General features: G+C 37.1%; 1 protein-coding gene across 3 annotated transcripts in view; it reads left to right on the top strand.

Annotated features, from left to right (window-relative positions):
- Nucleotides 1-14,758, top strand: part of CUL5 (cullin 5) — a 128,461-nt gene that overhangs the window by 86,703 nt on the left and 27,000 nt on the right. For all 3 annotated transcript variants that reach the window (XM_070384276.1, XM_005903800.2, XM_070384275.1), the window contains 4 exons: nt 509-602; nt 1,856-1,986; nt 2,240-2,347; nt 4,785-4,849. In XM_070384276.1, coding sequence (XP_070240377.1) covers nt 509-602; nt 1,856-1,986; nt 2,240-2,347; nt 4,785-4,849 — 398 coding nt within the window. The remainder of the gene's footprint in view (nt 1-508; nt 603-1,855; nt 1,987-2,239; nt 2,348-4,784; nt 4,850-14,758) is intronic.

Below are 14,758 nucleotides of genomic sequence, written 5' to 3'. Positions count from 1 at the left end.
TTTGCCCTTTATAAGATAGTGATCTTCTCCAGATCTGAGGTTATAGCTTTCTTTTCTTGGTATTCTAACACTTCTTTGGTGCCCACAGCAGTAATACCTACTATGAGTTGAACTGAATGTTCATACTTTTAGAATTTTAGCATCTAACTCCAACACAGGTTCTCTCCAGATAAGAGTTAATTAAAGTTTGTTTGTTTGTTTTTTAATTTGATTTTGTAGATTAAAAATTTTTTTCCTTCCCTCACTGGGGACTTTTACTGAAATTTCTATAGAGAACCTGAGTTCCTAGGCTTTTCCTTATGGGGGAGTATATTTGGTAAACAAATATAGAGTATCTATCTTCATCAACCCTCTAATAAAGGTAAGTAAAATCTACTTTCAGTATACTTAGTTTTTTGCTGTTGTTGTACAATGTGGTTTTATGGAACTGTAAAGCAAAATAGAGTGGAGTAGATTTGTGCTTTATTTGTGCTTATAATAGCCTTGACCAATTTTTGATATATTTCAGCTCATGGAATGCTGTGTAAATGCCCTGGTGACATCCTTTAAAGAGACTATCTTAGCAGAGTGCCAAGGCATGATCAAGCGAAATGAAACTGAAAGTAGGTAAAACAGTACATAAAGTTATACTTTTTTAATAGGATATCTTTGAAGCACATCGCTTTTAATACATTACTGTTAGATCATTCTTTTATACATAGGTATTTTCATTATGGCAAACTGTGTAAAGAAAAGGATAAAAATATTTAGCATAGTTAGAAATGCTGTAAAGAAGATTATGAACTTGTATTTTAAGGATTTTTTTCTCCTTGGGTATCAGTATGTTTGTATGTGCTCATGTACATTTCAATTTGTTCTCAAAAGTAAGACTCTGCTTTTAAAGGCTAATTTAAATGATAAATGTACAGTATAGGATAGAACTAGGTAATTTGACTTTGGTGTGGAACTTTATGACTAATATTTTTAGAAAGCAATAGAACTCCCTGTGTTGGTAATCTTGATCCCTCTCCCCCATAAAGTTATATTTGGGAAAGTAGAAAGTATATTAATACCAAAAGAAATACATACCAAAAAGAAAAATTAACCCATATCCTTACTGCTCAGAGACAACCACTTTTCACATTTTGATGTATTGCTCTCTAGATTTCATGTTATAAAATTGCAAGGTCCTATCTAATCTCTAGTTGTGTTTCAAGTGTGTATTTCAGTTCACTTAAATCTATACATTCTTCAGAAGTATTTTTGTAGTAAAAGCAAGTTTCTCACTCGGTACAAATGAAATATTTGAATTTCTGTATGCCAAACTAAGTAGAGTCCACTGATCCAAGGTGGGGGTTAACAGGAGAAAATTTTGTAAACTGAAAAATGCTTTATGAATACAGTTTTATATTATCTTATCACTCTGAATAATCTAAGGACATGATTATTTTACCCCTTGATGTTGCTGTGTATCGTGTGTTTAATATTACATCTAGCTTATGAAATGTACTTATCTTCTGTGTAAACTTTTGTGTTTCTTAGAATAAATATTTTCCATTTTATTGAAAGTCAGATGACTCACCTTTTAAGAGGAGTTGGGTTTTACAGTATGTGATCACTTTATTTAGAGTTTCTTTTAAAAATAATTTGTGTCAGACTGAGAAGGTAGGTCAGGCAGTTATAGTATTATGCTTATGCTTATTATAACAACTCCTAAACTAATTGTACTCGCAGAATACTGTTAAAGCTGTCAACTTCCAACTAATATTTCCCCACACTCTTATTATCATAGGCTTTCTAGATCCATGATACAAATCAAAGAGAAAATCTATTCTGATGGATGAAATGATTACATGAGTATGTCCTATCCTTTCAGAATTACATTTAATGTTTTCATTGATGGACAAAGTTCCTAATGGGATAGAACCAATGTTAAAAGACTTGGAGGAGCATATCATCAGTGCGGGCCTGGCAGATATGGTAGCAGCTGCTGAAACTATTACTACTGTAAGTTTTCCTCAATGACAATAATAGGTATATATCAAGGTTAATTTGTAAATGCAGGATCAGGTATTTAAACTAGTAATTGATGGCAAAACAGTGATGTTGGAACACCTTTCTTAAGAAAAAAATATTTCAGAAAATTTTCCAAATTTTAAAGCTATAATGATTTATTAAAATTATGTTTATATTTTCTTATTTTTTGTGTATTAGTCTCTTTTTTAAAACTCATCTTAATATAAAACACTTTATTTTTTAGGACTCTGAGAAGTATGTTGAGCAGTTACTTACACTATTTAATAGATTCAGTAAACTTGTCAAAGAAGCTTTTCAAGATGACCCACGATTTCTTACTGCAAGAGACAAGGTAATATTCCTGTATGTTAACACTATTGTCATAATTTAATTGTAGTAAGAAACTTGCATCATTATGCTATTAAACTACAAAGTAAAAAACCTAGCAACTCTTATTTTTCAACAGTGGAGGGCAACCGTATTACATATGATTTCTTATATGCTTTTGTAAGGATTGGGTATGGTTGTGGACCAGAATTTAGCTAGAAATTAGCTCTCTTCCTCATTTTTTCAAGAATGTTTTCCTCTTTAGAATATTACTGATTATTGAATTCCTACTCATCCTTCCTTAAGACTCAGTTCAAAGTATACTTCTCTTGGAATTTCCTTGATACTCTGCCTCTTCCAACATCCTGTCCCAAGCAGAGTTGATTTCTTTGTCCTATTTCCTTTCCTACGGCTCTTATGAGAGTTATATCACATTTATCCCTGTTTTCCATACCTTATTTCCCATCATTATAGTCTAGGATAATGATAATGAAACATAATATTATCCTTAAAGTTGTATCTTTTTCAATGTCATAAACCTATCACTAGAAATTACCATTAGTTTTTCCACTCTTAAACTACCTTTCCTTACTTCCCAAGTGAAATATTTTTCTCGACTCTAAAAAGACAATCAGCTTTCTCCATAGTAGCTTTCTCCACTATGTTTAGATAGATAAATGGATAGAAAGGTACATAGGTAAATAAAATATGAAAGGGATTTAAGGGAGTATGGAGGTAATAAGGTGGTTTGAAATATTAAATTGAATGGCCTGCAAAGGCTTTATTGAGGTGACATTCAGATTAAGATTGAAGTTGATTAAGAAATAAGTCACCTGGCTTTCTGAGGGAATAATGCTTTAGCCAGAAGGGACAGCACTTGTAAAGACTCTAAGGCAAGACTATGCCTGTCATGTTCCAGAACCAGAGAAGAAAGAGATCATTGTGGCCAGAGTGGATCGAGTGAGGGGGAGAATAGTAAGAAATCAGAAATGGGTAGTCAGGGATAACAGGAGACCAGATCATCATAAGACTGTGAGAGCCATGGTAAGGAGTTTTATTTCTACTCTGAGTAGTGTAGAAACTCATAGAAAGATCTTAAACTAAATGACAGGATCTGACTTAATGTTTTATCAGAATCACCTGTCTTGCTACAAAAAGAATAGGCTGAAGGAAGCAAGGGAGGAAGCAAGATTATGGGTTAAGAACCTATGTAAGTAATTCAGTTAAGTAATGATGGAAGCGCAGCCCGGAAGGATAGTAGGTGGAGGTAGTCAAAAGTTGTTGGATTTTTAATGTGTTGTGAAAATAGAGTATATAGGACTTGATACTGGAATCAGATGTGGAATGTGATAGAAAGAGATCAGTCAAGGATGACACTCAGATTTTCTGATCAGTTAAAAGTATATGCTTGCTGAGGTGAGGGAAGATGAAGACTTTGAAAGAAGCAGGTTTCCGGGGAGATGGTTAAAGAGAGACTAGGAACTCGGTTCTGGACAAAGTTAACTTTGAAATGTTTATTAAACATCCATATGGCAACATCAGATCTGGAACTTAATGGAGGGGGTGGGCCTGCAAAAATAAAATTGAGACCTTCAGCATATAGATGGTTTTTAAAGCTCTGACACTTCAAATTAAGAGTGAGGGTAGCAAAGAGAAGAAACCCAATAGGAACCATCTTTCCTGAGGAGAGAGGAGAATGCTGTGCTAGAAAACAAGTGGGAAACACTCTTTGCAGGAGGAGGGCATGGTTTGCTGTTTTCAAATCCTGCTGACGGGTCAGGTAAGATAAGGATCTAACCGACTGTGGTCTTCAGCTACATGGAGGTTGTGAGTGACTGACAAGAATGATTGATTGGAGTAGAAGTGTTGAAAGCCTGATTAAAACAGTTTCAAATAAGAATGGTAGTAGTGAAATTAGTGACAGTGAGTTAGATCATTCTTCTAGAAGTTTAGCTTAATGAGAGAGAAATATGGGGCGGTAGCTGAAGGTGGACAAAGCCAAGCGAGAATCTTTTAAGATTTAAAATAATATATATGCATACTGAGGCTATAAAAATAATGGAGAAAGGGAAAATTGATGATGCTGGAGAAAAGAGGAGGGAATTCTGATTACTTTGGTTTTCTCAGTGAAATAGGAGGTCCATATCATCAGCTGAGAATATGCATGAGGGAGGAAATACTGGAGATTTGAAGAAAAAGGAGGTGATATGAAAATATTTTGTAGGAGACTGTGGACAAGAGATAATGTTATGGTTATCAGGCCGTATTAAGACCTCACTTGAGAATAATGATAATCATAACATGACAAGAGCATGTTGAAATCCTTCACTTGAAAAATTCTATCAGGCCAGGTGCATCATTAAAAAAAAGCTAATTTGATTTTTTTAGAATTACAATAATTCCTCTGACTATATTTTAAGTATTAAAACTAATGTTCATATCTTATTTTATATTATTTGCAGGCATATAAAGCAGTTGTTAATGATGCTACCATATTTAAACTTGAATTACCTTTGAAGCAGAAGGGGTAAGTGTTTTAAATCATGTTTATAATTGCATTTTACGGAGTGTGTTATATGTTATTGGACATGCATATGCAAAGGGCCCTATTTCCCTAACCCTATGAGCTTTATTTTTTGTTTTTTTAACTGTTATGGTTTTGCTGCCTTTGATTATTAAAAATTCTATCTTTATTTTAAATTTTATATTATTTCCTCTTGTGACCAAAGAATGTTAACCTTATTTTTTTAAGTTAAAAAAGTTTTGTTCTTTCAGATTCTTTGCTCGTTTTTTCTTCCTCATCATTCACCAGTTATTTTATAATGTATAAAAGCATAGAATAGGACTCTCTTCACCATGATGATTAAAAAAAGAGAAATTGGAACTAGTCCAGTGGCTAAGCATCCACACTTCCAATGCAGGGGACTCAGGTTTGATCCCCTGGTTAGGGAGCTAGATCCCACATGCTGAAACTGAGAGTTGGTATGCCACAACTAAAGATCCTGCATGCTGCAACTAAGACCTGGCACATCCAAATAAATACGTAAATTTTTTCCAAAGGGATATAAATTTCAATGTAAATGTTTATGTTACTATTTTTTTAAACTCATTGTTGGTGAGTTCTCATCTCAAGTAAGATGGATTTATTCATGCTAACAACAATTATAAAAAATCTGAAAATGAAAATGTAATCATCTATTCATTAATCTAAGCTAGTTATAGTATCTTTAGAGTAGTACTAAGTAGCACTAAAAGTTAATTTGAAAAATGATCTTTTGTAATTTTAAATAAATTATACATAACGTTAATATACTTGAAAATAGGGCTTTGTTTTTTGTTTTGTTTAAATCATTTTCATTTTGTCTTTTTTAAACCATATAAGTTATTTAAGTACTAGTACAGTGGAAGACACCTGGGTCATACACTTTTATAGTAATTGGCATTGTTTAGAAGGGCATTTGTTGTGTTCTCTTTATAAATATGAAACGTATAACCCTGCATCTTGGAGATTTCTTCATATAAATACATAAAGGTCTTCCTTATTCTCCCGTTTCCACCTTTTTTCAATGAAAATATTCAGACTTAAGAGTAAAGTCACCTCTGTTGCTTTATTAAATAATGTATCTCCCTGTATATCCATCAGTTAACTTTTTAAGTACATTTCAAAAGAAGTTGCAAGCATCAGTAACCATTACTCCCTAAACATTTTATCATGCAGTCATTAATTGAATATTGTGTTTGCTTTGAGATAAAATTGACCTACAGTCATATCTATAAATCTTATGTTTTTAATTTTGTGAGATCTGACAAATGCCTACATCCCTATTAAAATAAACATTATTTTCATTATCCTTGAGAGATACTTCATGTCCATTCCCAATCAGTCCCACCCTTATCCCCACCTTCTTCCAGAAGGCAACTGTTGTTCTGATTATTTCAACATAGGTTAGGTTTGCCTGATCTAGGACTACATAGAAATTGAATTCATAAAATAGTGTATTATTTGTGTAAAACTTTTTTTCAACTCACCATAGTGTTTTTAAGATTTATCCATGTTTTTGTAAGTCACAGTGGTTTGTTTCCCAAAGTGGTTGTACTATTTTACACTCACACTAGCATGATTTTTTCATATATTTCCCACCAGTTTTTCATGTATTTTTTTGGTATTCTTATATTTTTGGGGAATGAGGATTAAATGGTATTCTCATACATCCAGAATCGACTGGATGTATGTTCCGTTATCTCAGTACAGTTTTGTTTTATTAACTGCGCTGGGTCTCAGTTACGGCCTGGGGACCTTGTGTTGCAGCACACAGCCTCCAGTTGTGTGTGGGCTGCAGGGCGCACAGCCTGCAGTAGTTGCGGCCGTGGGCTTAGGTGCTCCGAGGCTTGTGGGACCTTCGTTCCCTGACCAAGGATCAGACCCAGGTCCCCTGCATCACAAGGCAGATTCTTAACAACTGGGCCACCAGGGAAGTCCCCTAAGTATATTTTTGATTCCCATTTCCCTCATGACTCTTGATATTGAACAGTTTTTCATGTATTTTTGGGGTATTCTTACATTTTTCTTTATAAAGTGTTCAGATTTTTTGCCTGTTTATTAGTGAGCTGTGAGTTCTTACATATTCTGTATATTGGTCCTTTGTTATATGTGTGCTTTTCTTTTGTGGATTTTGCTATGTTTTATCGAGGAAACCTCTGTCTACATCTACCACTAGGACAAGAAGATAATCTTCTGTTTTCTTTTAGAAGCTTTGTAATTTGTAGCTTTCACATTTAAGTCTAAGAGCCACGTTAAATTGATATTTGTATATAGTGTAAGTTAGGGGTTAAGTTTAATTTTTTTCTTTTCTGTATGGTGGCCAGTGGTTTCATCACCATTTATTGGAAATATTTTCCATTCCCCACTGCATTGTTTTGGTGCCTTTTATGAAGAATCAAGTGACTTAAAAATATGTATGTTTTTCTGGACTTTCTATTCTATTCCAGTGAATTAACTGAATATCCTTAGGCCATTTCAAATAGTTATGATTAATAAAGTTCTGCAAAAAGTTTAAGTCAGCTGGTATAACTTTGTTCTTGTTTTTTTCTTGAGTGCTTTTGATACTCTAGTATTTTGCTAGTATATAAAAATATGGTTGTTTTTTATAAATTGGTCTTATATTGTTACCTTGTTAAAGTTATTAGTTCTAGTAGTTCTTTTATAGATTTCCTAAAATTTTCTATGTAAAAAATCATGTAATCTCCAAATAAAAGAGTTATTTCTTTTTATGGTTTGACCCACTGGATAGGATCATAAGTACAGAGGGATGGTATGGGGAGGGAGGTGGGAGGAGGGTTCAGGATGGGGAACACATGTTTACCTGTGGCGGATTCATTTTGATATATGGCAAAACCAGTACAATATTGTAAAGTTAAAAAATAAAATTAAATTAAAAAAAAAAAGAAACAGTGAGAGTGGGCGTCCTTACCTTTTTCTGCAAGCTTTGAGGAAAAGCCTTAATATTTTGTCTCTAAGAACAAAGTTAGGTAAGGATTTTTCATAGGGTTGCTTTTTATTCGTAATTTGCTGGAAAGTTTGATGATGAATGGGTGTTGATTTACTATATGCTTTTCCTGTGTCAAATGACCATAAGGTTTTTCTTGCTTATTCTTTTTTCTTTTAAGTATTTTAATTTATTTGGCTGTGTCAGGTCTTAGTTGCAGCATGTGAGATCTTTCATTGCAGTGTGTGGGCTCAGTAGTTGCAGCACGTAGGCTTAGTTCCCCACAGCATGTGGGATCTTAGATCCCCAACCAGAGGTCGAACCGGAGTCCCCTGCATTGGAAGGGAGATCTTAACCACTGGACTGCCGGGGAAGTCTCTTTCCTTCCTCTTTTGATGTGGTGACATACACTGATGGGTGTTGGATTGCTGAGGATTGTTGAAGAGAGATGTATTTGAAGGAATTGGCTTATGTAATTGTGTTGTCTTGTGCTTAGTCACTCAGTCATGACCAACTCTTTGCAATGCCATGGACTGCAGCTCGCCAGGCTCCTGTGTCAATGGGGATTCTCCAGGCAAAAATACTGGAGTGGGTTGCCTTGCCTTCCTCCAGGCATCTTCCCAACCCAGGGATCAAACCCAGTTCTCCCACATTGCAGGCGGATTCTTTATCATTTGAACCACCAGGGAAGCCCCTCAGTACTGTGTAATTGTAAAAGTAAAGTATTAGTTGCTCAGTCGTGTCTGACTCTTTGAGACACCATGGACTGTAGCCCACCAGGCTCCTCCATCCATGGGATTTTCCAGGCAAGAATACTGGAGTGGGTCACCATTTCCTTCTCCAGGGGATCTTCCTGACCCATGGATTGAACCCCAGTTTCCTGCCTTGCGGGCAGACTCTGTATCATCTGGTAGCTGTGGGAGTTTGTCAGGCAGGCTAGCAGGCTGGAAACTCTTGGGCAGGAGTTGATTCTACACTTGGGGCAGAATTTTTTCTTAGAAAGAAACCTCAATTCTGCTTTTTTTTTTTTTTTTAAACTTTCTTGATGAAAGTGAAAGAGGAAAGTGCAAAAGCTGGCTTAAAACTCAACATTCAGAAATCTAAGATCATGGCATCTGGTCCCATCACTTCATGGCTAATAGATGTAGAAACAGTGGCTGACTTTATTTTGGGGGGCTCCAAAATCACTGCAGATGGTGATTGCAGCCATGAAATTAAAATATGCTTACTCCTTGGAAGGAAAATTATGACCAATCTAGACAGCATATTCAAAAGCAGAGACATTACTTTGCCAACAAAGGTCCATCTAGTCAAGGCTCAGGTTTGTCCAGCAGTTATGTATGGATGTGAGAGTTGGACTATAAAGAAAGCTGAGCGCAGAAGAATTGATGCTTTTGAACTGTAGTGTTGGAGAAGACTCTTGAGTCCCTTGGACTGCAAGGAGATCCAATGAGTCCATTCTGAAGGAGATCAGTCCTGGGTGTTCATTGGAAGGACTAATGTTGAAGTTGAAACTCCAATACTTTGGCCACCTGATGTCAGAGCTGACTAATCTGAAAAGACCCTGATGCTGAGAAAGATTGAGGGCAGGAGGAGAAGGGGATGACAGAGGATGAGATGGCTGTATGGCATTGCCAACTAGATGGACATGGGTTTGGGTGGACTTTGGGAGTTGATGATGGACAGGGAGGCCTGGCATGCTGCGGTTCATGGGGTCGCAAAGAGTTGGACATGACTGAGCAACTGAACTGAACTGATATATATATATATATATATCCATTCTTTCTCAGACTTTTTTCCCACTTTGCTTATTACAGAATATTGAATAGAGTTCCCTGTGCTTTAGAGTAGGTCTTTGTTGATTATCTATTTTATATATGCATGTGTGCGTGCTAAGTCATTACCAACTCTTTGCGACACTATGGACTGTAGCCTGCCGGACTTCTCTATCCATGGGATTCTCCAGGCAAGTGGGTTGCCATTTCCTCCTCTAGACAGTCTTCCTGACCCAGGGATCAAATCCACATCTCTTATGTCTCTTGCATTGGCTGACGGGTTCTTTACCACTATCACCACCTGGGAAACCCCATTTTATATAGAGTAGTGTGTATATGTTTGTTTTATAATTTTGTCTGGTTATTTTTGGCTGTGCTGGGTCTTCGTTGCTGTATGGGCTTTTCTCTAGTTGCAGTGAGCGCAAGCTACTCTCTAGCTGTGGTACATGGGCTTCTCATTGCAGTGGCTTCTCTTGTGGGAGAACGGGCTCTAGAGCACGTGGGCTCGGTAGTTGTGGCTCTCAGGCTCTGGAGCACATGCTGAGTAGTGGTGGTGCATGTGCTTAGTTGTTCTATGGCATGTGGGATCTTACCAGACCAGGAATCAAACCCATGTCTCCTGCATTGGCAGGTGGATTCTTTACACCTGAGCCACTAGGGAAGCCCAGTAGTGTATATATGTTAATCCTAAACTCCTGGTTTATCCTTCCCCACCCACTTTTCCCCATTCATAACCATGTTTGGTTTCAAAGTATGATTCTGTTTCTGCTTTGTGAATAAGTTCATTTGTATCTTTTTTTTTTTTTAGATTTTACTTGTAAATGGAATCATATGATATTTGTCTTTGACTTACTTCACTTATATGACAGATTCTAGGTCCATCCATGCTGCTGCAAATGGCATTATTTTGTTCTTTTTCTGGTTACATGATATTCTGTTGTATACATGTACCGCATTTATTTATCCATTCCTCTGTGTATTCAGTCACTCAGTCATGTCGGACTCTTTGCGACCCCATGGACTGCAGCACACCAGGCCTCCCTGGCCATCACCGACTCCCAGAGCCTACTCAAGCTCATGTCCATCGAGTCGGTGATACCGTCCAACCACCTCATCCTCTGTCATCCCCGTCTCTTCCCCGTCTCTTCCTGCCCTCAATCTTTCCCAGCATCAGGGTCTTTTCAGATGAGTCAGCTCTTCACATCAGGTGGCCAAAGTATTGGAGTTGCAGCTTCAACATCAGTCCTTCCAATGAATATTCAGGACTGATTTCCTTTAGGATGGACTGGTTTGGATCTCCTTGCAGTCCATTCCTCTGTCAGTGGCCATTTACTTAGGTTCCTTTCATGTCCTAGCTATTGTAAATAATGCTGCAGTGAATGTTGGGTTGCTTGTATCTGTCGAGACGAGCTGGACAAGCAGGGTTTCCGAAAGCGCAATACAGCGAGAGAATGAGAAACGAGACACAAGAATTAGAGAAAAGCAAGGATCAGGGGACCAACACCACTCCAAGGTGAAGGTGCCGAAACTGAATCCAAGCCAGCTTTATTAGACTTTCAGCCGTGAAGGAAAGAGTAAGCGGGGAGTTAAACTATAACTCTTGTGGCCTTCAGGGCCAAAGAACAAAATGATCATTAACCATTGAGTAATTAGGAAACAGTAATCAATAACAAATCAGTAACTAAGACTAATATTCTCATCTATAGATTTTTCACCAGATACGTTAAACGTGTGACTCTGAGACGCCAGTTGAGAAACAGTCTGGGGTCGGTTTTCCGACCCCAGGATCATTCTTGTTTTCAAGATTATGAACTGTTCCCTCTGGACTTATTCCAGAGTCTCATGCCTTATAGCATCCAGTTTATCAATAATTATAAATTTCTTTTATTTATAAATAAATAAAAATCTTTATTTATTAACAGGCCCTTGACGGGGCCTGTTTTTCTTTTATTCTTCCTGTCTCCTACAGTATCTTTTTGAATTATTTTTTTTTCTGGATATATGCCCAGGAGTGGGATTGCTGGATCCTATAGTAGTTTTATTTTTAGTTTTTTAAGGACTGTCCATAACAGTTGTACCAACTTGCCTTCTCACCAACAGTTTAGGAGGGTTCTCCACACCCTCTCCAGTATTTATTGTTTATAGACTTTTTAGACATTTAAAAAAAAATCATTTTATTTATTTATTTGCTGTGCTGGATCTTCGTTGCTGCACAGGCTTTCCTCTAGTTGCAGCAAGAGGGGGCTGCTCTCTCGTTGCGGTGCACAGGCTTCTCACTGCGGTGGCCTCTCTTGTTGCAGAGCATGGACTCTAGGGTGCATGGGCTTCAGTAGGTACAGCTTGTGGGTTCAGTAGTTGCTGCTTCCAGGCTCTAGGGCCCAGGCTCAAAAGTTGTGGCCCATGGGCTTAGTTGCTCCATGGCATCTTCCCAGATCAGGGGTTGAATCCATGTCTCCTACAGTGGCAGACAGATTCTTTACCACTGAGCCACCAGAGAAGCCCTATTTATATATAGAGTTTTTGATGCTAACCATTCTGACTGGTGGTGTGATACCTCATTGTATTTCGATTTGCATTTCTCTAATAATTAGCCATATTAAGCATCTTTTCATGTGCTTTTTGGCTATCTGTTGTCTTTTGAGAAGTGTCTGTTTAGATCTTCTGCCCATTATTTGGGCTTCCTTGGTGGCTCAGACAGTAAAGAACCTGCCTGAAGTGCAGGATACGCAAGTTCGATACCTGGAGGATCCTCTGGAAAAGGGAATGGCTGCCCACTCCAGTATTCTTGCCTGTGAAATCCCATGGACAGAAGAGCCTGGTGGGCTACAGTCAGTCCATAGGGTCGCGAAGAGTTGGGACACGAATAAATGACTTTCATTTCACTTCAGTTCACTTCAGTTCACTTCACTCTTTGGTGTCCCAGGTGGTGCTAGTGGTGAAGAACCTGCCTGCCAGTGCAGGAGACATAAGAAACGTGGGTTTGATCCCTGAGTTGGGAAGATCCCATGGAGAGGGCATGGCAACCCACTCCAGTATTCTTGCCTGGAGAATCCCATGGACAGAAGCCCATTATTCCTGGTGGGCTATAGTCCATAGGGTCATAAAGAGTCAGAAACAACTGAAGCAACTTAGTACACACGCATGCCCATCATTTGATTAGGTTGTTTGTTGTTTTGATATTGAGCTGCATGAGCTACTTGTATATTTTGGAGATTAGTCCTTAGTCACTTCATTTGCAAATATTTTCTCCCATTTTGTAGGTTGTCTTCATTTTGTTTATAGTTTCCTTTGCTATGTAAAAGCTTTTAAGTTTAATTAGGTCCCCCTTTTTTTTCCCCACTATTCTATGAGGTAGATCCAGAAAGATCTTACTGCAGTTTATGTGGTTCTGCCTGTGTTTACCTCTACGAGTTTTATAGTATGCAATCTTACACTTAGATCTTTAATCCATTTGAGTTTATTTTTGTATATAATGTTAGGAAGTGTTCTAATTTCATTCTTTCGCACGTAGCTGTCCAGTTTTTCTGGCATCATTTATTGAAGAGACTGTCTTTTCTCCATTGTATATTCTTGCTTCCTGTGTCATAGATTAATCAACCATAGATGCATGGATATATTTCTAGGCTTTCTACCCTGTTCCATTGATACATATTTCGGTGTGTGTGTGTGTTTTTTTATATCAATATCGTGCCAATACAATATTGTTTGATGACTGAACTTTGTAGTATGGTCCAAAGTTAGCAGGAAGCCTGATTCCTTCAGCTCTGCTTTTCTTCCTCAGGAAACACTGAATTTTTTTAGGGAAACATTTAACCAAGTTTGAATTCTTGGCATAAATTCTACTTGGTGATGATGTATTAATTCTTTTTGTATATTCCTGGATTTAATTTGCTTATGTTCTGTTAAATATTTTTGTTTATTTTGGGGAATGATTCACCTCTTTCTGGCCTTTGTGCCTTGAATAATTTTCATTTTGTGATATCTTTATTGTTTTCTGATTTTAGGATTATGTTGACCTCATAAAAAGGGTTGAGAGTTATTCTTTCCTTTTGTATGGTTTTAAAAGAAATAGGTTAATTCGTATTACTTCTCCTTAAATGTTTAGTAGAATTCATTGGTAAAACCATTTGGGCTGATAGTTTTCTCTGTGGGCAGATACTGACAAGTTCAATTTCCTTAATAGATACAGGGCTCTTCAAATTTTTAAATTTAATCTCATTTTAGTTTTGGTTGTGCTTTTTAAGGCATATTTTTTCTCAGTTGTCAAAATAATGTACACAAAGTTGGAAGTTTCATTATCTTTTTCTCTTTGAAAATATATTAAAACTTTTTTTCTAGAACTATTTGAGAGTAAGTTGTTTATTATTCCAAGTACAGTTGTGTATATTTTCTACAAATATAATCCCAATAGAGCTATCAAAATAATTAAAATTGACATTGATGCATAATAACCTTCTACTCAGATCACTAAGCTTATTGACCATATTGTATTCTTTGTAGCAGAAGGATCCAGTACACAATCGTGTTTTACATTTAGTTGTTATATTTCAATGGATGTGAGTTTGAGTGAACTCCGGGAGTTGGTGATGGACAGGGAGGCCTGGCACTCTGCAGTTTATGGGGTCGCAAGAGTCGGACACGACAGAGCGACTGAACTGAACTGAACTGACCTTTTTCTTTGGTCTGGAACCATCTCTCCTTTGACTCTTGTTACCTTGACATTTTTGAAGATTACAGTCCAGATTTTTTGTGGGATGTTTGTTAGTTTGAGTTAATCTGATGGGTTGGGTTTTTTTTTTTCTTAAGAGTCAGGTTTGCATCTTTGGCAGAAATGAAAGTCTATTATTCTAACTGCATTTTTTGTTTTTGTTTTGGCCATGCCACATGGCTTATGGAATCCTAGTTCCTCAACCAGAAAGTGACCCTTGTCTGTGAAACAGTGGAGTCCTAACCACTGGACCATCAGGGAATTCCCTTACTGCATCTTATCTAAACAACAGTGCATGATTTTGATTTATTGCAGTATCAGTTTTATTTAGTTTGGTCACCTGATTAAGTTGGTGCCTGCCACACTTCTCCACTCAGTTATTTCCTTTTCGTTTAGTAATTAGGTATTTGTTGACAAGTACTTTACAACTACGTAAAGATTCCATCAGTTCAATTCAGTTCAGTCAC

This window comes from Bos mutus, chromosome 15, assembly GCF_027580195.1.
Source record: "Bos mutus isolate GX-2022 chromosome 15, NWIPB_WYAK_1.1, whole genome shotgun sequence".
NCBI lineage: Eukaryota > Metazoa > Chordata > Mammalia > Artiodactyla > Bovidae > Bos > Bos mutus.
This window is presented reverse-complemented; position numbering and strand designations above follow the sequence as displayed.